The 23,995-nt window shown below is 45.0% G+C and overlaps 2 protein-coding genes across 3 annotated transcripts; one reads left to right on the top strand and one right to left on the bottom strand.

Moving 5' to 3' along the window:
• The first annotated feature begins 1,718 nt into the window (after positions 1 to 1,718).
• On the top strand, positions 1,719 to 8,212 carry LOC306963665 (nocturnin-like). Its single transcript, XM_079557290.1, has 3 exons — positions 1,719 to 1,974; positions 6,741 to 6,986; positions 7,086 to 8,212. Exons 1-3 carry the CDS (start codon positions 1,824 to 1,826, stop codon positions 7,919 to 7,921), a joined length of 1,233 nt encoding a protein of 410 aa, XP_079413416.1. The 5' UTR covers positions 1,719 to 1,823; the 3' UTR covers positions 7,922 to 8,212.
• Positions 8,213 to 9,862: 1,650 nt separating this feature from the next.
• On the bottom strand, positions 9,863 to 22,127 carry LOC306963120 (ETS-related transcription factor Elf-2-like). Of its 2 annotated transcripts, none has more exons than XM_079556587.1 (9): positions 21,836 to 22,127; positions 18,933 to 19,016; positions 14,580 to 14,832; positions 13,469 to 13,576; positions 12,961 to 13,080; positions 12,805 to 12,885; positions 11,042 to 11,234; positions 10,750 to 10,980; positions 9,863 to 10,619 (listed from the first exon to the last, which is right to left on the bottom strand). In XM_079556587.1, exons 2-9 carry the CDS (start codon positions 19,005 to 19,007, stop codon positions 10,175 to 10,177), a joined length of 1,506 nt encoding a protein of 501 aa, XP_079412713.1. In that variant the 5' UTR covers positions 19,008 to 19,016; positions 21,836 to 22,127; the 3' UTR covers positions 9,863 to 10,174. The 2 variants fall into 2 exon arrangements, with proteins under 2 accessions (XP_079412713.1, XP_079412714.1); XM_079556588.1 differs by having other exon boundaries at positions 9,864 to 10,619; positions 12,961 to 13,077.
• Positions 22,128 to 23,995: the final 1,868 nt, after the last annotated feature.

Raw genomic sequence — 23,995 nt, 5'->3', positions numbered from 1 at the left:
GAGTAGGGTCAGGGAAAACTTGTTCAAAGACCAGCTCCATGATGTCGTCAACATAATCTGTAATGACAGAAAATGACTTTTGCTTAAGTGTGTTCTATTGCACTGCCATTTACAGTGGCATAAAAGGTATTTATTGTTGTTGTGTGGCTTTGGTTCAGTTGTCCTCTGCATGAGAACATCATTATGTTGTAATTTCAACTTTTTTTATGTTATTAAAATGCTGCTACAATAATGATTTAGATTTATTGAAATCAGGTTACCAAATTAACACACAGATACATTAAAAGTCCCTAAAGGACTTACTCAAGGTTGCTGGTGTTTTGATGGGCTTAGAAGTTCTTTCTCCCTTCTTGTACTTGGGGCAAGACATTCTGTACATGGGCTCTCCAGATGAAGTGGTAGCTTGCAGACGGTGAGAATTTTCATTGAAATGCATTGCTGCCAGGTAAAGCCTAGTAGAAAAGAACAGAATATATATATAGTTAAAAAGAAATTCATCTTTCAACATAATACACTTAAAAGTTATATGAAAACACTCAGAATACAAACCCTGAACAAACTAAAAACACAAATACAGTGGCCCTCTCGTGTGGGTGTTAGGGCAGGTAGGATGAATTATATCTTAGAAGACATACGCCCCGTGGGTTTTGTCAGTAAAACTTTAAGTTTTGTTTGTCCAATGTCCAAACAAAACTTAAAGTTTCAAAAAACATGCTGCGACACCTGCAGTGGCGCTTATGGCCTCTAGGGGCATGAGTTACTTAGTACTGCTTTAATACACAGCTTATTCAAATACTAGCAAGATCCAAAATCCCATCTGAGCAAATCTCTGTCACTAATAAAGTTCGGGAATGTCCACAGTTACAATGGAGATCCGCCATCTTTGCAGCTGTTAGCATACATTTCCATAGACTAACATTAGCTAAAAACAGTATAAAAAGTGGAGAAAAAACCAGTGGAACGACTCCGTTAGCTGCTGAGATACTGCTCGTAAATACATCTAGTAGTGTTTTAATGTGAACAATAACTCCAGTATTTTAACTTTTAAAATCTCCATTAGTTTACATTTAGCTGCTAATCCCATAATGCTTAGCGATATGACGTCACATTCCCGAACTCTATATGTCACAAAATAAACATAATATTAAACCTGGCTCTGTCCATTATTGATATTTGGCTGTTGAAAATGTAGGCTTTACTTATTTATTGATTTTAACAGATGAAATGTCTTTACTTTATACATAGAAAACATAAATGACAGAATTTATTTGTCTCATATTCATGTCTGTAGTTTCTAGTCACGTTAAGTACGTCGACTGAACTGGACACACGTGTTGTTCTGTACTTTCTTGGGAAAGTGTTGCACATTCGTCACCCCGTACCCGATGACGTCACGGAAGTGTCGGGTCGCTCCGCGCGCTCATTGGCTCTTTCGCAGAACAGGACGCACTCCCTTTTCCTCAGTACAGCGCGGCCTGGTCCACCTGTGACCGCGGGGGTGAACGGTCGAGTCAATGTTCACTTTACAGATGTTTGTCTTCGTTTCTACGACCGAAGCGTCAACAGCAAAACAAGACTCTGACGTCCGCCTCACATGACGTCAACGTGCGTTTGATCTGAAGAGCTGTCGGGGCGTTTGTAACCGTGCTTTCAGGCCAAACCACTCAGCGACTCCCCTCAGGACCGGCGTTTCTCTTAGAACTCTGATGTAACTTTACCGGCAGTGCGGTGACCGGCTTTTTCATCCACGACTTCAGACTCTCCCGGCGGTGACTCGAGACTCACGTCGTTTCTGAAACAGCCTCAGAATCCAGGTCGACAGGATGAAACCGGCCCGGCGCTGCTCGGCTCTGGCCCGGCGGCTGTGGGGCTCGTCCTCCTCCTCCTCCACGAGCGCGAGGAGCTGTCACCTCGGCGGCGTGGGCTCGAGCCACGTCCCGCTGAAACCTGCGCGAGCGGCGGCCGGTGAGACAGGTAAGCTGACCCGTATGTCCGGTGGTCCGAGCCCGTCTAAGACTCTCTCTCACACTTGTCTCTTCATGTTTGTGATGTCCGCGTCCCACTTGTACCAGGTGGTGAGCGTGAACATGTTACGTAAAGAACGACTTCCATTGGTCTCAGTTCACACATGATTAATAGATGGACCTCAGGTGGGCGACATTGTACATATATGTCTAATCCTGTGTGAGTGGGTGATTTGTAAACTGAAAGTCCTTTTTACTTTCTTTCCGAATAGGCTCTGACAAATCTAGACTTGTTTGAATCCACGTGTCTGTGGTTTGGGCCATTGTTAGTTTGTGCAATAACGTCAACATTTATGACTGTATTTCAACTATATCATTTAAAACATGTGTGTCTCTATGGTACGGAGCCCGCCAGGGGACATCGCGAGAAATGTTTTATTGTACTAGTTTTGCGAGAAAACGTCCCAACTTCCGAGATCTCTTTGTATTTTTAACCCAATTCGAATTAAAGGTCAATAAAATTCCTCCATTCACGCTCCATTGTGTGTGGAGGATGGTAGTGTAGTCTATGCCTATGTGCTGTAAGAGGCCTCGTGCTCTAATGATAACGTTATTCCGCAATAATTATTGCATTTTATCACGAAAATCTTAATAAAATAATCAATAACAACAAATAAATAAAAATCTCTGGTGTCCCCTGATGAGCTCCAACACAATCGATCCAAAAATGGTGACGTCACATTCGGCCCAGAAGCGCGTCATTGTGGGGGGTAGATGTCAAAGCCCATGTTCTTCTTTGTGGGACGCTGAGTGATTATTTACATTAGCTAAGGCTAAACTGAGGGTTCTGGGGTTTCCTGCCCTCCAGGTTGAGCAAATTAAAAGTTAAAGCCCTTTTGTACGTTCGTGATAACTTAAAGTTTGCGACAGCTGCAGATGTGCGCACGTGCTGCAGATGTGCACCTCCCTCACAAAGTGCTGGAGAACAGAGTGCCCTGATTGGTCGCTCCTTTTGCAAAACGAGGAAACACATAACTCCTTCAGTCTTCCTCTTCCAAGTTATTTTTCATTAATATATTGTACCAATGATTTAGTTCTTTAGTGTTTTCACTTTTTATCTTATTAAGAAAAAGTTTAAAATACACATCACAACGTGAGCGCAGAGGAGCCACAGGGAAGTTCCAACGATTCTGACTGGCGTCAAGCGGACGAGGTTGTGGTGGGCGGGACCGGCCGCTTGACTATTCACTTTATTCCGGAAGCTCGCATGGTCGCCGCCATGCGCCCGCCGCCATGCGCCCGCCGCCATGCGCCCGCCGCCATGCGCCCGCCGCCATGCGCCCGCCGCCATGCGCCCGCCGCCATGTGCCCGCCCCTTTTCTCCTGTGTATGAACATGGCACTGGAGAAGTCCAGACAAAATCAGTCACTACACAAAAACAAAGCTGTTTTTCGGCCGCGCAGAGAAACGCTGCAGTGTCGACGTGTCGGTGCAAATGAACATTGGACATTTTACACAAATCAATCGACTAAACATCAGATTTGAGCGGAGAATATTTTCCCTCGTTCTCCGTTAAAATGAACGGGCTTGGTGTGTCTGGACAACGGAAGTTTTCCTGACACTTTGCCCAGGGTGGTGGGTTATGGACCCCTGTTGATAAGCTTTTAGCTTTTTGGGTGTCCATTTTCACATTAGCATTGCCTGATGGGTGATAAGTTGAATTTCCGGATTGTCTGTGTGAAATTCTGAAATAAACTAAACTTGTGAAATAAAAAAGTGCCAAGGCAAAAGTGGGCGGGTCAGAATAAGGTGAATAAACTGACCTTTTAGCCTGGATTTCAGCCGTGGGGCGCAATGATCTCCTTCTCTTCATGCTGCAAACCAATCAACACAATGATTGACACGTGTCATATGACACGCGGCCCAAATAACGACCTCCTGCGGAGTCATTGGTCACGTGTCACACGTGTCATTTGACCGTTTGCAATTTTCCACACAAGCCAGTAATGGTTACACTTGTATTGTGCTTTACAAGCCTGTGTTACCAAGTTTGTCAAAGCTAAGTTGGTCGTGTCTGTAGAAGAATAAATGGAGCAGGATCTTATGTAAGTGACAGTAAAGGGTGTGACGTCTGTGTCACTGACACCCACAGCTCCACTTTCCTCTGCACATAAAACACTGTCTGCCCGAGAGTGAGCACGCTTTTACAAACACAAAATGACTGAAAAAAACTGAACAACATTCACTCCTTTAGGACAGCAGACTGGTAGAAAGTACAAGTACAGTGAAGTAGTTACTTCCAAAAGTGTGCATGTTCTTGAGTGAAAGTACAGGAGGGATTATTATCGGTCGTGATTGTTGAGATGTTGAACGTTTTTTTTCATCTGACGACGACAAACTCTCTCAGCTTTTCTGCCGCGTCCTCCTGATCATGTGGAAAAAGACGTCCAGTAGCCGGGGGTTCACACCACTTTTTTGTCCTGAACAGATCAACATGTTTTCTTAAGTTTATGCACTTGGTATTGGTTTGAGAGATAAAGCAAATTATTAGTTATTTGACAATCTTGATTTTAAACTGTCATATATCGTAAATAAACCCAACCCAAAACATCTGGGAACCGTCCGACGTAAGACACTCGTTTTTTAAATGATGTGCCTTTTTTTCAAGGACTAATTCTATATTTTTAAGCTTAATTTTTAAAAAGTACGTGCATATATACCTAAATGCTGCAAGACACTAAGAATAACCAGATAAAAAAGAAAAAAAAAATCAAGTTCAGAAGCAAATGTAAGAAATATTTTGATCATAAATGGTAAAGTCAGACTTTTTTCATATGTGGAAGTAAATCGGGCCAAAGGTGAGCACTCACTTTGGTCACTTTGGTCAAATATGACACCCCCGGCCCCGCGGCTACAGGAGGAGGGTGAATGTCACTTGATTCGTAATGTGGACTTAGATTTGTTTTGTAATTTGCAAAGCGTGACCATTTCAGAATGTGTCCTTAATTGGATTGGGCTGACGAGAGGAGGGTCTGTCCCAATCAGGAGGAATGTGGCGGGTCAGCACCCTCCAGTCTGCAGAGGGGTGTCATTTTGAAACATGCCCAGAGGATTAGCCTACAGTGCACGTCTTAGGTCGAGGGTGAAGGCATGTAAAACATACCGATTACCGATCGATAATAATGAATCATTCTGGCATGTCGGCAGCCGTCTGTATGTTGATGAGTTTATACACATGTGGCTTATTGTGGATATTTGTAAAATAAAGTGCCTGATCTGATGTTGAAATGCTGGAAAGATCTAGAGGAGAAGCAGCGTTTTTGTCCCTCGTGGGTCTTCCTGACTGTATTATTCTGTTATGGAGATAGACTTGTTTGACCTACTTGATATGCCGTTGTGTATTATCTATTCTCATTGCTGCAGTTCTGGAAAGCACTTTCGTCAACCAAAGTTGTTTTTTGAGGAAAAAGAGTCGAGTTTAGGGACTAGTGAAAACGAGGCCTCAGTAGCTTCGTACAGTCGATGTCTCCTGTGGGCCGACCTCAGGAAGCCTCAAAGGACGAGACCTTTAAGTCCAGCGCGTGTGAGAGGGACGCATGTGTAGGATTCCACAGGGGGATGATCAGCGCATACAACTGTCCCTGAACACAGCATTGTGTTGGCCGCGTGAGGCCTGGTCAGCAGCAAAGGACACAGGGACATTGTCCTGGTCCAGAGGCTTCTCCTGTGGACAGCCCTGAGTGGGCCGGACTGAGCGGGACAGTGGTCAGTGAGCAGTCAGGAGGAGAGCAGCAAGGCATGAGACGCCAGCTGGAGCGTATAGATGTGGACCTGGAGAGGAGCAGAGGATATCTGAGGTAGGGCGTATACGAGTATGTTTGAGGTAGGGCGTAAACGAGTATGTTTGAGGTAGGACGTATACGAGTATGTTTGAGGTAGGGCGTAAACGAGTATGTTTGAGGTAGGACGTATACGAGTATGTTTGAGGTAGGGCGTAAACGAGTATGTTTGAGGTAGGGCGTAAACGAGTATGTTTGAGGTAGGACGTATACGAGTATGTTTGAGGTAGGGCGTATACGAGTATGTTTGAGGTCGGGCGTATACGAGTATGTTTGAGGTAGGGCGTATACGAGTATGTTTGAGGTAGGGTGTATATGATTATATTTGAGGAAGGGCGTATACGAGTATGTTTGAGGTCGGGCGTATACGAGTATGTTTGAAGAAGGACGTATATGATTATGTTTGAAGAAGGACGTATATGATTATGTTTGAGGTAGGACGTATATGAGTATGTTTGAGGAAGGACGTATACGAGTATGTTTGAGGTAGGGCGTATACGATTCGAGTATGTTTGAGGTAGGGCGTATACGAGTATGTTTGATTATGTTTGAGGTAGGTCTTCATATTATTACTTTATTCTATTTTGACACAATTGACTGAAGAAACAAGGTTACGATTTTTGTTTGAATTTAATTGAACGTACTGTGTTGAAATGTTGAGTCCATCCTACAAAGTAATTTTATATCACCTTTTTTAGTCAAGAAATGAGGGCTATGTGAGATCTACTCACAATGGAAAAAGTAAAACTATTTAAAATGTTACCCTAGTAGACTGAAAAGTACTTAGAAGTACAGTAAGTAAAGTTGGACTTGAATACAGAATAGCTGCTGTGTGTTCAGAATAACTCAGTCTTGTGACCAGTGTGGACCCTGAGTAGAGACCGACTGGACTGGCCCTTTCATACTGTCTAACACCTGCCCTGTGCTCTGTGGTCAGGGGGTCCGATGGGCAGTGGCAGCAGCAGACTGTTGAGGACCTTGGCCCAGCCCGACCTGTTCCCCGATGAGGCCCCTGAGCCTGAGGGGCCCCGGCTGGACCCCGAGCAGCTGCTGAGGGAGTGTGAGCGAGTGCTGCAGCAGCGGCCCCCGCGGCCTCACAGAGACATGGTGCACCTGTGTGGACCCAGCGCCCAGAACCACAGCCCCCCCGTACGCATCATGCAGTGGAACATCCTGGCTCAAGGTACAGAGCACAGCTGTGGTACTGACAGTATTGCAGTGTAACTATGAAATCCTTCTCCAGTGTTGCATTACTGCGCAGTAACAGTACTTTCCGTTGCAGCGCTGGGCGAGGGGAAGGACGGCTTCATCCGCTGCCCGCTGGACGCTCTGCGCTGGCAGGAGAGGAAGTACCTGATTCTGGAGGAGATCCTGACATACAGACCGGACGTCCTGTGTCTGCAGGAGGTGGACCACTACTACGACACCCTGGGGCCCATCATGTCAGGTCTGGGCTACCAGGGCAGTTTCCTGGCCAAGCCCTGGTCCCCGTGCCTGGACGTGGAGAAGAACAATGGGCCGGACGGCTGCGCCCTGTTCTTTCGCTCCTCTCGTTTCTCCCTGCGCTCCACGGCCCACCTGCGCCTGTCCGCCATGATGCTGCCCACCAACCAGGTGGCCATCGTGCAGCGGCTGCAGTGCAGAGCCACGGGCAGGGGGCTGTGTGTGGCTGTGACCCACCTGAAGGCCCGCCAAGGCTGGGAGCGTCTGCGCAGCGCTCAGGGCGCAGACCTGCTGCACAGTCTGCAGAGCATGGTGTCCGGCCCGGACTCACCGCTGCCCCTGGTGGTGTGTGGGGACTTTAACGCTGAGCCCACAGAGGACGTGTACCGGCGCTTCAGCTGCTCCCCTCTGGGGCTGGACTCTGCTTACAAACTGCTCAGTGAAGACGGGCACACGGAGCCCAGCTACACCACCTGGAAGATCCGCCCCAGCGGAGAGAGCTGCAGCACTCTGGACTATATCTGGTACTCCCGGGACAGTCTGAGTGTCCACAGCCTCCTGGACATCCCCTCGGAGGAGCAGATTGGGCCAGACCGTCTGCCCTCCTACCACTACCCCTCAGACCACCTGTCCCTGCTGTGTGACGTCAACTTCACTGACCACTCCATCCTGTAGGAGCACTGGTCACGTGACTGAGGGACAATATACAGAAATACACGAGTGGTGCCGAGTAAACCACAAAGGAGATGCTCCACAGCGCACTTAATTTATGACTCATTTTTAACCCTTTTTCTTTTTAACCTATTCAACTTTTTGTAATGTGCATTTGTTTCTTCTGTGTCAGTGACAATAAATGGTTGAAGTCCAGGTTTCTCTTGTTGCCTGTAGTGACTGTCCATGGCCCAGATCCTGTGGTCCTGGCAGCCTGTGGCCGGGTCAAACTGAGGGACCAGGCTGAGACGATTCTCCTCTTCTGTTACACGGGAACCTAACCCGGCTCAGAGCAGGGTGAGTTCCCACAGAGATGTACTCCATGGAAACTGTTGAACCAGGGTTAAACCCCAACTTACGGAGCTGGAGCAGTGTTGGGGAGAATGAAATGAAAATGTATTTTGTAATGTATACTCAGCCAATCAGAGTACTATATTCTGAATACTTCAAATACACAGCTTAGCTTACTGCTACTGCTAACAACAACAACATCCAGCTTTCACTCTAAATTATAGACAACACAGTGAAAAGGTGAGAGGACAGAAGGGGGGGGGGGCTGCTCCTTGTGTGTGTGCACAAATGATTGAGATATATTTTATTTAAATTTGAGCGCCTGTACTTCAGACTAATGTAACATTTTCTCTTTATTGATGACGTGCAGTAGGATTGGATGATGAAAGTTTAACAATGTATGCATTTCCTTGGTATGAGCAAAGTAACTGTAAAAGTAACTGTACCGGAATACAGTTACTCAAAATGAGTATTCTTTACTCCCCAACACTGCCCAGGAGTCTCGCAGGGATAATGTTATTGGGCAAAGTACAGGCCATGTAAACAGAGCTGAGACGGCTCCGCATTAGCCCAGACAAACATGCTCTGACACCAGTGTAGGGGGCGCCAGAGGACGGGCTCGATGCCAGGCCTGACCTTTGGTAACCGCTCCTTAAAACCCTCATGGGGTCATTAGATCGAGTCCAAACGCAGGTGGGGTGGACGCTACGTTGGAAAGAGCCATGTCTGAGCTTCAAAGTGAGCGTCCTGGGCCTCACGGGACATTCATAATTCATACACCTCTTCCATTGTACATATTTTGTATTTGTTGCATGACATATGGTATTTTTGCTTATTACTCTGACATGCAAAGAGATGGAAACTTACTGTTTTTTGTTTTGTCAAAAATAAACATTTCTACTATAATTACAACCATTATTTTTCTTTTCACTAAACATTTGTCTGATACCGTCTGTTTCACGTGTCTAGTTTTCCTGTTTATTACAGTTCTAGGACCCCACCTCCGAATGACTGTCCTGAAAACAAAGCTGTAACACATGTCGGTGATGTTTTATCAGCAACTGTAAGATTCCATCTGCATTCTGAGATCTTTATAGAAACTTAAATGCACCGAAATCCACAGCGCTTTATTATTTAACGACCCATTTTCTGGACACTGAGAAAAGGCCACAAGAGGGGAAAGTGAGTGCCCCCTGCTGGTGATCTGTACCTGTACCTGACAGCAGCCCCTGGGCATCAGCAGCAAGAAAGTTTCATTGATCAGCAATAAAGTTTAAAAGAGTGAGACGTGTGCAGGAGCTTTTTCTTTTTACATTGGTGGCTCTATTGAACTGAACAAAAATCTAATACAACAGAAAACTACATTTTGTGCTTGAACTTGAGCTTAATTTCAGTAATACCCAGCGTTCATGGACAAACTGGAGCCTGTTCATAAATTATGAACGAACACTTTTCATTAAAGCCTGACCGGGACCCGGGACGTCCTACTGGAGATCACTGATGTAAACAGTTAACAGAGACAATGGTATGAGGTAGGTTTATACCAGAACCACCAGGCCCAGAGCAAATCCGTACTAAACCAGGGCTGAAAAGAAAACAGGACGGGGCCACACTGTGGACATTTGTATTTTTATAATACAGTAAAATCTACTTCATTACACAGAGTACAGAAAATAGTATAGGTATTTTCATTGTGGAGCACGCGGTTCATATTAGTCCCTTTTGGAAGAGTAAAAAAAGAAGTGGGCTGGTGCAGGGCGGTGCTAACAGGAGGCGGACTACACTAAGGGCGGATACATGTGGCCGAGCATCAAAAGGCTCTGTCCAGTCTCCTCGGGCCTTTGAACAGGAGTCGGTTACAAAAGGAGGAGTATTTACAAGCTGCGGCTGATAAACAGTCCAGTGAGTCCGTGGGCCAGCTGAGTCTCAGGACGTGGGGGGGTCCGAGGGCCCCTCTGCAGGCTCTGTGGTGGACGGGGCGTGGGTGACCTGCACCGACAGCTGCGGGGGCTGGGGCAGCGCCTGGGCCACGGCGGCAGGTTTGGCCAGGATGAGCTGGGGCGGCGGCCGGCCTGGGGTCACCTGTACGGTGGTGGGCTTGGTCTGGATCAGCTGCGCGAGGGAGGTGGAGGAGTTGGCCTGCATCAGGGCGCTCAGCTGACTGGCCGGGATGGTGATGATGGTGATCTTCTCACCGGCTTTGGAGGCGGAGGGCAGCATGGTGGGCATGGCCTGGATCACCAGTTTAGGACTGCTGTTAACGCTGGCCATGGACACAGGCACGCCCGCCCCCGTGCTCAGGATGGACGAGGAGTTTAGCGTCACCTGACCCAGGGAGTTGGTCATGACCACTGGCATGGCACGGATCGCCCTGGAAAAGAAGAGGAGGTTTAGTTCACATAACTAAAACCAGAAATGTGGCCTAATTTGGTGCAAACAACCACATGTTCTCTGTAAAGTAGTTTGTATGCCCCGCTTCAGGCCCTGGGGGGGGCTCTCACCTGGCACCAGCGTTGGCGGGGATGACAGTGACGTAGGTCTGCTGGGGCTGGGGGCTGGAGGTCAGGGTGGCACTTCCCTGCTGGAGAGCCAGGTGCTGAGCAGCTTCAGCGTCCTCTGACTCGGCAGCCTCCTCTTCATCGATGACTCGGATGTTCTTAGGCATCTCTTTGAACTGGTAAGCCAGGCGCTGGCCCTCCACCTTGGCCAGGATGCCGCGCTGGTAGTAATACCTAAAACAGGAGGGGGTTAGCGGGCGCAGGTCACAGTGAGAGGGAGCAGTCGGGCACTGACCTGAGCGCGCGGCCCATGGTCTCGTAGTTCATGTCGGGCTTGTTCTTGTGCTTCCCCCACAGCCGGGACACCGCTTTAGAGTCCACCAGCTTGAAGATGCCCTTCTCGCGCTGCATCCACTTGATGTAGCGAGGACACGTGTTCTTGTCCTGCAGCAGCTCCAGGAGGAACTCCCACAGGTACGTGGTGTTTCCTACAACACAGCCACACTCAGCCTCTACGCAGGGCCACAACACCACAAGACTAGCAGTGGTTCCCTTCTGTCCAGTGCACCCCTTGGACCCTTCAGTGGGAATCTGTGTACCCCTTATCTCAAAGGTGGTGCAGTTTATTTAGAATGGCATCACTTAAGTACAATATCAGGGTTTACAGGCTGAAGCAAGTCAAATTTAACAACACGGTGGATATGTGTGCAACCTGCCTGCTCAAAGAGCTGCGACTGACACTTTAAATTGTTTAAGCAGTTTCATTCAGCTTATACTGTGTGATTTTAGACACGCGTCTCTGTCGCGCAGTCACAGGGGGCGACGAACTGTGATAACTGTGTGTGCTGTGACAGAGCTACTAAAGCCTAAACACACTGAAAACATCCTCCTGAACTTATCACTGCAGAACAGTGGTTTCGCTCGGGATCATTTCTCTCCTTCATTTTGAAGGACAGGGTTGAAAAAAATCCGTCATGAGAATTTTTTTTCCTTCATGAATTAATCTCTCATAAGCGTTTTTTTTTTAATGAATGAATATGTATAGGCTGCATATTATTTATGTTAGTAAAAATGTGAGATTGCAGGATAAATGGAGCTAAACTGAACCTGATCTGAACAGTCATGGTACATTTTGCAACAGAAATGTGTATAAACTCTCAAGTATCAGAGGACGACTTTCAGAGCGTCACCAGCTCATCAACATCAAGGCTCAGATTACACTAATACAAATGTAAAGTGGAGCTTATTATTTGCAAGTTTTCAATTTTAACAGAATGTAAGAGACGGTGGGTGAACGGGACAATGAATGTTTAGCAGTTGCATCACTGCACGATGCGCCGCCGCTACGACCACGGGAGGGACAGAGAGAGAGGGGGAAATAGATGAGCTTGTCCTGAGACTTACGTGAGAAGAGCGGCTCCATATGGGAAGGATATTATTAGCTTTAACCGCGTTTGCATCGTGGTTTAGAGAGAGAGAGGCAGCCCCGGGCCAATGAAAAACAGCAGAGCTGCTTCTGTTACGGTTTGATTTTCAAAAATATTCCGTAAATGACGGAGGATTTTGGGTTAATGTAAAATCTGCTGCAGACACAAATCTGCAAACGTTTAGTGGCTGTCGGCTAATTTAAGCTAGGCTGCTTGTCATTTGTTGCTGAAGTTAGCATCGCTAACGTTATTTAATTGCTGTTTGGGTGATACACACGTTGTTTGATGGTACGATATGACAAACCAAGCTCGTATCCATGGTAACGTGTGTCATGTCACTCGCACAGTGAGACCAGGTCAGTCGTGTGCGTTTTCGCTCTGCACAGTATAAAACAGCAACACTGATATATATTAGCTTGTTACATTGCATCAGGCTTACCTGATATGAAGTGATCTTGTTTGTTGATTGTTGTTGAGATTGTTGCATTTATTTTTTTATCATGTTGCTTTTTCTTATGGCTTGTAACCAAAGATGTCACTTATTTGCCTTGAAAGTGGTGAAATGGTGACGGAATTTGGTAAAACTTGTGTGTTTGTGTTGTTGTTATTGGAGAGTGTGGAGGGAACAGACCTTTGCCCTCCTTGGGCCTCTTCTTGATGCCCAGGTCAAAGGAGCCGTTGGAGGCGGGCTGGTGAGTTTTGGGTTTGCGTCCTGCGACAGAGGGATGTGCAGACATGAATAATGGTGTGACTGCGTCGGGCATTAACAGAGTCCAGCAGCTCTCACCTCCTTTCTTCTTCTTGGCCGTGGGCTCACAGTCTGGGGCCATGGGGAAGGTCTCCTCCTCCTCGATGGCAGCACACTCTGTGGACACCTCCACCACCGTCTCCATCATCACATCATCTACTGACAGAGCACACCGTGAACACCAGGATACACCAGGATACACCGTGAACACCGTGACCACCAGGATACACCGTGACCACCAGGACACACCGTGACCACCAGGATACACCGTGACCACCAGGACACACCGTGACCACCAGGATACACCGTGAACCCCAGGGAACACCGTGAACACCAGGATACACCGTGACCACCAGGATACACCGTGACCACCAGGACACACCGTGACCACCAGGATACACCGTGACCACCAGGATACACCGTGAACCCCAGGATACACCGTGACCACCAGGACACACCGTGACCACCAGGACACACCGTGAACACCAGGGAACACCGTGACCACCAGGACACACCGTGACCATGTGCTCTTGTGTGTGAGGTTTACCTGTGCTGCGCTCGCTGTGCAGGCCTCCTGGAGACTCCATGTGCAGCAGGGCTTCAGCTGCTTCAAATGTTTTATCGAAACACACCATGTCATGGGCCGACATCTCCACTGTCAGGACAACAGACGAGTCAACATTTTAATCCACAGCAACATGCAAACAAAAGTACACCTAGGCTTCTGGGAATGATTTTAGATTTCAGAATGGAATGGTGAATAACCTGTCACCATTCCATTCCATACTTAAGAATGTACTATAAGACAGTATTCCAAACCTGATTCTGTACCAAACACTATGTAAACTTATTTCCTAGGTTTGATTATGGTTATGTATCTATATCCAAATCCATGTGTTGATTATGGTTATGTATATCTTAATTGTACCATAATGAGCTGGTCTCAGAACAAACCGGAATGTAAAAGAACGGCAGTTGTAAAGTTTGTAAATACGTTGAAAGGGGTTAGGCATAAATAAGCATTGTTTGCTTCAGCCTACTCCCTTTTGGGCATTATTTCTTTTCTTTTGTAACAACTTGGAACTTGAAATTGCTCAAATAAACTAAACTAAAAAAAAGATTTAAAAAGAAAGTGAAACTGAGTAGAATTTCAATATTAATCAAAGGAAAGTTAGTTTTAATGATGTTTCTTCAGTAAAAGGTTTGATTTTGAGAGAATTTTAGTTTCATTTTGAACACAACACATTCAAATACTGGATTATCTTAGTTTAGTTGGTCACATTGTAATAACATTGGCCGTGATTTCATTGTTCTATTCACTGAAAACGGCTTCATCTTTCACGATATCTTTTGCGATAAAGTAAAGTAAATAAAGGCAGTAAAGTGCATTTCCATGTTCATTTTTGACCAAAGCAAACACTTATATCATTACTATGACATTACGGTCTACAGCCACATGGAGGCGCCGCTTTCATTTGCTCGGGTTAAAAGGTCACTCCTCACTTCCTCGGCTTTTAGAACTCTACGGTTTTGTTTTCTATTTTGTTTTGTGAGTGTTGTTTTGTAAATACTGACAAATCAGGAACATTTAGGTGATTTTATTTCAAAACACACTGTGACGTAAAGCTGAACGGTTCCACCCCCTCTCCTGGACTGACCTGTTTCGGTGACCACCTCGGTGACCACCTCCTGCTCCTCGGCCACGTCCTGCATGAGGTACGTCTCGTCTCCGTAGACCACCACCTGTGCGGAGTAGCACTCGGACTCCACCTGGGCACTGGGCACCTCCTCCACGATGACCGCGGGGCAGCCATCGTCCTGCAGCACTACGGTCTGCTCCACCTCGCCCTCTGGGCCGGTCACCAGCACAGCCTCGATCTCCTCTTCCTCCTCTTCCACAGGCTGCTCACACTGCGCACAAGACGTACTCCGTTAATCATACTTGTGCCTGTTTTCAGACGGTGGTAGAAGAAGCAGGTTACACATATGAGCTCACTGGACCCTCAGGCAATAATTACTACAGCCATTGTTCCATGATCTGAGTAAGAGACAGGGGAATTTAACCACAGTCTGAGAAACATAAACCATTATTTCAAACTTTGCCCTTCGTCCCAGCGCTTATTAGCAAGAGCATCAGACTGTAGGTTTAGTAAACTTTGTTTATGTTTTGACCTGACGATATGGAGCCTCACACTTCTTGTACGGGTCTGGGGTGCGACGTCACTCAAATGCAAATGAATGGGTAACTATTAGTTCACCAATTGTTTATGAACAAAAATTGCAGAAATGCCGATGACAGTTTTTCATTTTTGAAAATTCCCAACATTTCTGAGCCAACGCTCGCATTGTAAGTTTCTGGAAAATGTCCGGAAATTGATCTGGAATTTTCTGAGCCTTCTACTACTTCTCCGACTAACAACTACCACCCTGCTAACAGAGAACCGGCGCTACTTCCTGGTTTGCGATGGTTTAAAAATACATGACTTGATGCAGACTGACGTGAATGTTTGTTAACACAGCATAATGCAAGAGGGAAATGGATTTCACTCTATAATGAGGAACAACACTGCTCACATTCTGTGATACTAATAAAATGTTAAATCATCTTATAATAGTGATATCAATTATATGCTGTATTTATGCAGAAACCGACATTTCTACATCTCTGTAAAACCCCACCCAAGTCAAGCAAAGCTTTTCTTTTCAACACCAGTTTTCGACAGAAGTAGAATCATAGCAACTTTTTACCAAGGACTGGTTTATTAAGCCCAAACACCATATTTCAAAGCCACAACGCAGAAAGAATATGCGCACATGTCATTTCTTCAAACCTTTCATCAGAGGAAAGAGAAATGGACAAAAAAAAAATTCAGCCAAACCTGCTGCTGAACATGTCTTGTTGTGGTAACGTTTTGAGCAATGTCATCATTTTCAATAAATTTAGATTTAATGCCAGTTTGAATCCAATGTAATGTCAAGTGACATTTAAGGCCTTTATTTTGGCACAATTCACTTAATTACTTTTAATGCTTTTTAATGTCCCACAGAAAGCCTGTTAACAGCACTCAGTTCTTGTGACTTTATCAAGTCATGATTTTCTAAGCCCCGTCTCTCTCTCATTCTTTTATTTCCAAAATTAGACAAAGGGATGCCATCCCGCAGGTGCACTGTCGCCTTAGCTCCAGTGTCTGAATGAGTGAGTGGTTCCTTAAGTAAAGCGTTTTTGAGGGATCGTTTTATCACGATTCAAAGCACCTCAGCAGTCAGCTATTATCCCGCTACTGTCAGTGAAGGAAATCCAAGCCCTGAATGTTCTGCAGACACAATGCTAATGTGAGCCGCTCCTCTGCTCAATCCAGAGCTTTTAAACCTGGCCATTGTTGTGTCTAATGGAGCAACCAGGGCCGCCGCTGCTCTGTGCGTTTATTTACCTTTTACTCGTGCGAGGGAGCAGAGCCGCCTTAACCAATGGGCTAGCAGGGGCTGGAGCCCAGGGGCCTACCATAGTCAAGGGCCTATCACGGGGTCGGCACCCACGGCTCTTCAGCCTCCTTGTAGTGGCTCTTTTGTCCCTCTGGAGCAGCAACGAGTCTGTCTACAAGGAGAACCGGTTCTGATGAGCAAATCCATGAGAACCGCGTGACTCCTTCATTAACGACGCCTCTTATTGACACCGCAGCTGCTTTATACTATAAACCTGCAGGCACGAATACACGCAGATACACACCTGCAGATACACGCCTGCAGATACACGCCCGCGGATACACGCCTGCAGATACACGCCCGCGGATACACGCCCGCAGATACACGCCCGCAGATACACGCCCGCAGATACACGCCCGCAGATACACGCACCATCCCACACGTCTTGGCTGTTTTAGGATCCGCGCTACACGTTGTAAAGAGCCCGTCTGAATCTGTCCTCTACATACACGCTAATACGTGCAACTGCTACGTTATTAAGAACCAAAACAAAGCGGACGTGCTGAAACAATTGCTTTTGTGCGTTCGCTTTTATCATTCAGAAACTACGACGCTGGAGGGCTGAGAAGAATATCCTTCGACTAGGGATGTCACGGTTACCGGTGTAGCGGTAAACCCCGGTAAAAATGTTGACAATAATAATTACCGTCTTGTTTTTGAGAAAAATATTTTACTGCGGTGGACACTGCGCCCGCGGTTTGGGCAAAATGAGCCTTATGAGCCGCCGTCTCATCTGCTGAAGTTGCCGCGCAGGCGCCTCTGTAGCTACAACCAAAACAAAACTTTCTCAAAGCTGGAATCACGTCCAAGACGACAGCGCTCAGGATCTATCAGCCTTCAGAGAGGACAAGCCTGAAGTCTGGGCGTATTTTGGGTATTTTAAGAAAGCTGAAGGACAGTTGATAGAGACAGTTTTCCTGTTTGCGGAACGTGCAGGAAAAAGTGTCTCCAAATGCAGCAATACTTCGAACCTCTGACTCACCTGCGTGACCGTCTCCCACAGCTCTATAGCAGTAAGTTAACGTTTGCGCTTTAGCTGAAATGCTGATGTGGGACTTTGGGTTGAGGGAGAAAGTAACGAGTCGCCTCATAGTGCGGCTGCAGCGCCACCGCCAGTACATAAGCCGTGTCCGGATACCTCCGCACGATGCGTTACGGGGCTCCCGGTGGCAGATTGCAATAGATTCACTCTCGCCGCAGTTTTATGAATTTAATAATGATGGCATTTTCCCAAATCTGCAAAGCGAAAGCTCACTGGAAGGACAACAACAGTTTTCCTGATATAGTCGGTTTATCTTTGTTTCTGATGCTATAAATAGTACATGTAAAACCCTCGAAACGATCAACAACACATCGTTATAGTTCCTTTACTTTGATGTGAAAAGCTTTGTCTGTATTTTTTTATATAATGAGCACAGTTAACTTTTTTGAAACGATTTCAGTTTGTGTAGGACTATCAATGCTTTCTGAACATATTAACACACATTTAAAAAAATACCGCGGTAATACCGAAAACCGTGATAATTTTGGTCACAATAACCGTGAGGTAAAATTTTCATACCGTGACAGCCCTACCTTCGACCCTCGTTCATAAAAATAGAGTGTCTGCTCCAGCTTTAAATAAATAATAGCTTTAAATCCCATTAATTTAATAACCATTTTACATTATCCTTTACAAAAATGCTTTGAGGAAGTTAATGTCAAAATAGGTATATTTACTTTCTTTTCTGTTTAAAGAAAAAAACACAAGAAGCACATATTATCATTTATAGCTTTTTTTTAAAAATGAACTGATAAGAGAAACGATAAAGAACCGTATCAATAAGAGAAATTATCAATGGTATTAAGATCGCTAAAAAAATTCTGCAAATAAGCTAATATAACATAAGGGGGGGGCTACATTTCTGTTTTTTTATGGGTACATTAAGGTGGGCCTGCGAGGGAGCGGATTCGTCGTCCTCGCACTAGAGTCACCCTCCTCATTTTGTCTAATTCCAATACTGGACCGGGTTCACAATCATTATTTTTTAAAATAAGACGTGTCCACTGACTAAACTCTTCAAATTCCTGATTTGTCAGGCAGCCCAACTCTAACTAAATCCTTCCCGTTTACCTTCTTTACAATAAAAGCTAGATTTGAACAGAGTAGTAACAGTCTTATTGTGGAAGAGGCAACAGCAACAGAGCATCACATGGCAGCAGCCTGAAGTCATGAGAGGGAACTGCAGACGCATTTACCAAACTTTTATTTCTATCCTTTCATTTTTCTTTACATAGGAGGTTTGTTGCATTGTTTTAATTTACAGAGTGAGTTTGCATTAGTATTACTGTATTGTACTGTACTTGTATTCTTTTCAATCTCCCTGCTAAAGTTCTTCTTCAAAACAACAACCTGATATTCCAATTCTGCAACATCGCCCAGCCCTATAATCTAAATGAGAGTCCTGTCTGCCTGGCTGCTGAGTGCTTGTGAACATTAAATGAAGCTCGAGTCCAGAGGAGCAGAGGAGCATACATGGGACACGTACCTGCTGAGATTCCTCCACCACAGTCACATACTCCACGATGTTCCCTCCGCTGTCGGACACTACCACAGAGGTCATCACTCATTCCTGCAGCACAGGCACAGAGCAGGTCAAACACAAGAAACATTCGAAACAACAACATTCAAGGGTTTCAACATAGAAAAGCCAAATCTAATGCTTTTTAATGAGCAAATACTTCAACAGGCTTGAGTAATCAAAAAGCTGCAGCTGAACGTGGTTTAGACCAGGATTTTGTGTTTCCGACAACCTTATAAAATGGAATAGTCAAGTATTTTCCAAGAGTTCATGCTTATTTGAATCTAATTTACTGCTTTTGTAGTGGCATTTAAGGCCTTATTTGGGATTTTTGCAAACCACTTGAAATGGACTTGATGAGTTTAACCTCTTAACTCCCGCCTGAACCGAGAGGATCTTTTTCCTCACGTCTGATTTTTTTTTCCATCATTTTTTTGTTGGGTATTTAACTCATTTTTGTAACTTTTTTTGTCATTTTTTTGGTCATTTTTGGTCACATTTTTGTCATTTTTTCGACCTTTTTTTAATCACATTTTTGTCCAATTTTTATCACATTTCTGTCACTTTTTCGTCATTTTTTAATCAATTTTTTCGTCAATTTTGTGTCACATTTTTGTCAAATTTCTGTCATTTTTTGGTCAATTTTTGTCACTTTTTTGTCACATTTCCCTCATTGTTTTCGTCTCAGTTTTGTTGCTATTTTCCAGAAGCTTTTTGACTGGGGTAAAGCCAAACTGGAGAAAATGTGCTCGGCTCAGGTGGGAGTTAAGGGGTTAAGCAAAGTGAACTGACTTAGAAAACACTTGAACATACACGTTCTTGAACATTACACAACTTTCTTTCCCTTTGGTGACATGTGCTGATGACAATACTCGTTCTTTGTTGGACGTACACATCACTGATAAATCACAGCATTTTCTTTATGGGACTGTTTTTTTAATGCCGGGAAGCTGGTCTTCACAGATAACTTTGAGTAATAGTTTCATTTTCTTCTTTAACTATGGTGTGTGTGTGCTTTTATTTTGAAGTGTTTTTACTGCTGTGCTTTTTATTTCCTGTTTTAGTCACCTGGACCCTCGCAACTGTGGCAGACTGTTCTAACATAGTTTTTATCCAATGAGCATGGAGGCTGGTGGTGGACGAGTGGATTTTATTGGACACTGGAACTTTTGGAAGGGAGAGGAGCGAGTAACTGGCTGGCCTGGGCGAGACACGGTGCACGGCGAAGAGCAGCAGGAGCAGAGCAGCCAGAGTACAGCACGCAGAATAACTCTGCCCCCGCGTGTAAGTATCCTTCTAGTACTCGGGCAGGATTGACTGTGTTTTGCTCTAAAGCCATTTTATTTAAAGGGACAAATTACTGCCTCTGGCTTGTTTGTCCCGGAGACCACGCCGTTTAAAGGACGTTCGGAACTGGACCACACTGGAACTCAGCCGGCCGCCCCCCTCTCTACCTCTTGGCTTTCTTTTTAACAAACTTTTTGAATTTTAACGTTTTTATTGTTTGGCATCATCATTACAGCGTTTGTCTTCAATAATTTTTTTAATTATCTCTTAAAATATTAGGTGGCGTGTCTTTTATTCGGTCACAGCTTACACTTATAGCAATTTTGTTTTTGTTTGTTGTCTTATTTTGAAGTCCTACCCTTTCTTTTTCCTTCTTTTTGAGCAGTTGTATTTCTAAACACTTCCTGCATATCCTTGTATCTCACTTTGAGCTCATGTGTGTGTCTTTGTGGGGGTTTGATTCTTATAATACATTAAAGTTAAAAAAAGAAAACAAACTAAAGAATATAGGCTATTGTCAAACATCGATTAAAAAAAAAAAAATCCTATACAAAGGTAGGTTTGGCCTGGGCACTGAGCCATTCGAGTGAGAGGTGCTGTAGCAGCTCCTAAAGAGCTCAAATAGACACACAAATGGAAGTTCATTAACATTAATATTAATGTTTGATAGGGCTGGGACGATCCACTTTTGTCATGATCCGATGTGCATCACAATACTCAGGGGCCGATCCGATATGTATTGCGATACAGCAACCAATTATAACTAATATGTTAACCTTAAAATGTGTAAAAAGTCATGTGTCTAAAGTTATAAACCAAATGCCATTTGACATTTACTGAAGTGTAAAGATTGAAAAGTGCTTTGCAACTGTTACGGGAAAACAAAGGAGTATGGGATAAAAATGCCTACAAACACAAATATTGAAAGTATTGCGATACTTGATTAAGTATTGATACTTGGTATTGCAGCACAAAGTATTGCGATCCAAGTCCGATCCCGTATTTTATCCCAGCTCTAATGTTTAATATTACATTTTCAAAACTGTCCGTGCATGAGAAGCCTGTTAGCTAGCGGTGTGATCGGCACGTAGGACCATTGTATCTAGAATACAGAAATACATAAGAGAAAACTGTAACAAACGCGAGGCGTCAGTGGCGGTGGGCGTTTGTTTTGGTGTCTGTTTGAAGAGCTCACCAGCGCTGCCCGTGTTTACTTTGAGAGCGGGCTACAGCTGCTAGCTCCGTCCGGCTAACGCTAACACTACGGCTGCAAAACTTGGTCAACTTGACGGGTGGGGTTATGTTTGGAGAACTATCCCAAACTGTTGAATGTACGCAAAAAACAGGCTCGTTTTACAGTTGTTCAAAGTGTTTACACACAGGAAACACGAGAAAATGATTGTAAATGGTTTGCAATAGTGGTAGTTGTGTGGTAATAGTTAGCAGGCTGCTAGCTTAACTATTGACGTGAGATACAAAGATAAAGCAGCCAGGTCACGAAAACGCCACGGGAATAAAGTAGGAGATAGTGCATTTAAGATACACTAATTCATGCATACAATGACAGGACAGACTTCCCTCACCTTGTTTTGCTTTGGCCAGCAAAAAGTAATCTCCCGTCAGAGGCTAGCAAGGCCTGTCGTTAGCCGCTGTTAGCCGAGGGTCCGAGGCCGCAGCGCTCCTTCCTCTGGCTCTTCCCAGAGGGTGAAAAGCCCGCTTCTCCAAATGCAGCAGATATCAGCACAGTCCTGCAATACACAGTAATGTTCAGCGTGGATACAGGCCCACGGAGCGTCTCTTTGTGTGTTTTTACAGTCAGGAGTTAGCAGTGCGCGCCGCTCTCTGCGCTAAACCCGACACTGATCCTGTACAGACGCACACAGCGTGCTCACGTCACATCACAACTGGCGCACGTCCATAGAGCACGTCACAGAAATATCATACTGGGGAAAAAAACAATGGTTAAAGGTGCATTATGGAACTTTTTATGGCAAATCAAGTTATTCCGCGTTCATGTGGTCCTCTGGTACTGGGTAAAACGTTTTTTTCCCAGTTGGAAAATGTACATGAATGCTTCCTCAAATGGGAAAACAGGTGAACTCAGGTCAAAACAAGCCACTCTCCTCCTACAGAGTAAGCTATGTTCCAAAATAGGCCGAAAACGTGAAAAAATCCATGCCTGTGGGCCGAGCAGAGCAGCAACAAACCTCCACAGTGCTCCAGGGCCTTTCAATGTAAGCCCAAAGCTAAAACTTTAAAATTCCATAGTACAGAACAGGGGTGTCAAACTTGTTTGGGCCGTGGGTCGAAATTCAGCCCCCATGGTGGGCCACATACTGTATATTGTAAAGGACTGTGGCCTAATAAATAACAACGGCTTGCACTTATTGTGCATTATCAGCCTGTGTCACACATTTCTCAAAGTGCTACATAAAGTCATTATTCATTCACTCCACACTTGGCAGTAAGTTACTTGTAGCCACATTTACCACATGGCTATAAAATGCTGTTTATATCCTGATCTCTTATTATGTCGATGCCCTCTGATGGACATATGTCGAATTCTTTCCTCTTTTAACATTTGAGCTGCCTCCTAGTGGCTGGAGTGAGCATTCTGGTTATGTCTTTAAGGCCTAGTCCACACATAGCAGGGCATTTATAAATCTGCGCTCCGCCCAGAAAAAAATTGAGTCCACACAGCCTGTTTTTTTTTTTTTAAAGTGGCATCCACACTTAATCGTGTATATACGATTTTTCATCATAAATTGTTCAAATCGCTCCACACGTTTCTGCACAGCACATACATTATTGTTTATGCAGCTGTATTCACTGTAGTCCCAAATTCACCGTTATAGCTTTACAGACCTGCCTAACAATTGTGAGACGACATATACAAAGGCATTTGCCATTTTTTGTAATCTTCTGTCAGATGAATAGGCTCGTACAGCGAGCAACTTTCTTGACCAGACTCACCGCTGACAGACTGACCTGTCACGTAACAACTCCAACAACGGCAGCAGCGAGGACTGTGGCATTGTTCTCTCCGTTTTCTCCGGGAGGACAACTTCATCTCAAATAGGGCTTTTCCACCAAGGTATTGGTTCTGGGCTGGTTCAGAGCTGGTTCTGGTGCCGGGTTGGTTCCATACTGACTTGGTTTTCCACCAAAATGAGAGCTGTGCCTATTGTCATGGCAACGCTTTGGGAAGTCAACATAAAACATGGATAGTAACATCTTACTACAGCCACTGCTGGTTATAAAATACAGAAAAATAAGTTTATGTTTCAGTCACAGCAGCCGTTAACATTTTGATTTCTTCTTTCTAACTCTTGTTTTAGCTAAAGAGCATAAAGCAAAACAACAGTTTCCTCCACAGAGACTGTTTTTGCTTCTCCAGGAAGTTCTAAGCACAAACTAACTAATATTGATTGTTTGTTGGAGGAGAGAGCCACGCCCCCAGCCGCTGACATCACTGGTGCTCGTTTCTTGGTCCAGCTTTTAATTGGTTCCCAACCGGCACCAGATTTTGGAACCAAGAGCCAGTGTTTTTTCAGTGGAAAACGAAAGAACCGGTTCTGAAACTGGAACTGGCCCAGAACCAGCTTGGTGGAAAAGGGCTAAAAGTTTTCCTGCAGAAGGGCGTCCCGGTGTTACGTCGCAAACTGCACGACTGACGAGAAATGCACCCGCGCTGTTATGTGTTCGAGGAACATGTCGGATGTGGGACGGTTATTTGGCGTAAA

The sequence above is a fragment of the Gobius niger genome (genome assembly GCF_951799975.1).
Source record: "Gobius niger genome assembly, chromosome: 5".
NCBI lineage: Eukaryota > Metazoa > Chordata > Actinopteri > Gobiiformes > Gobiidae > Gobius > Gobius niger.
The sequence above is the reverse complement of the archived record's forward strand: the minus strand, read 5'-3'. Positions and strand labels throughout refer to the sequence as shown.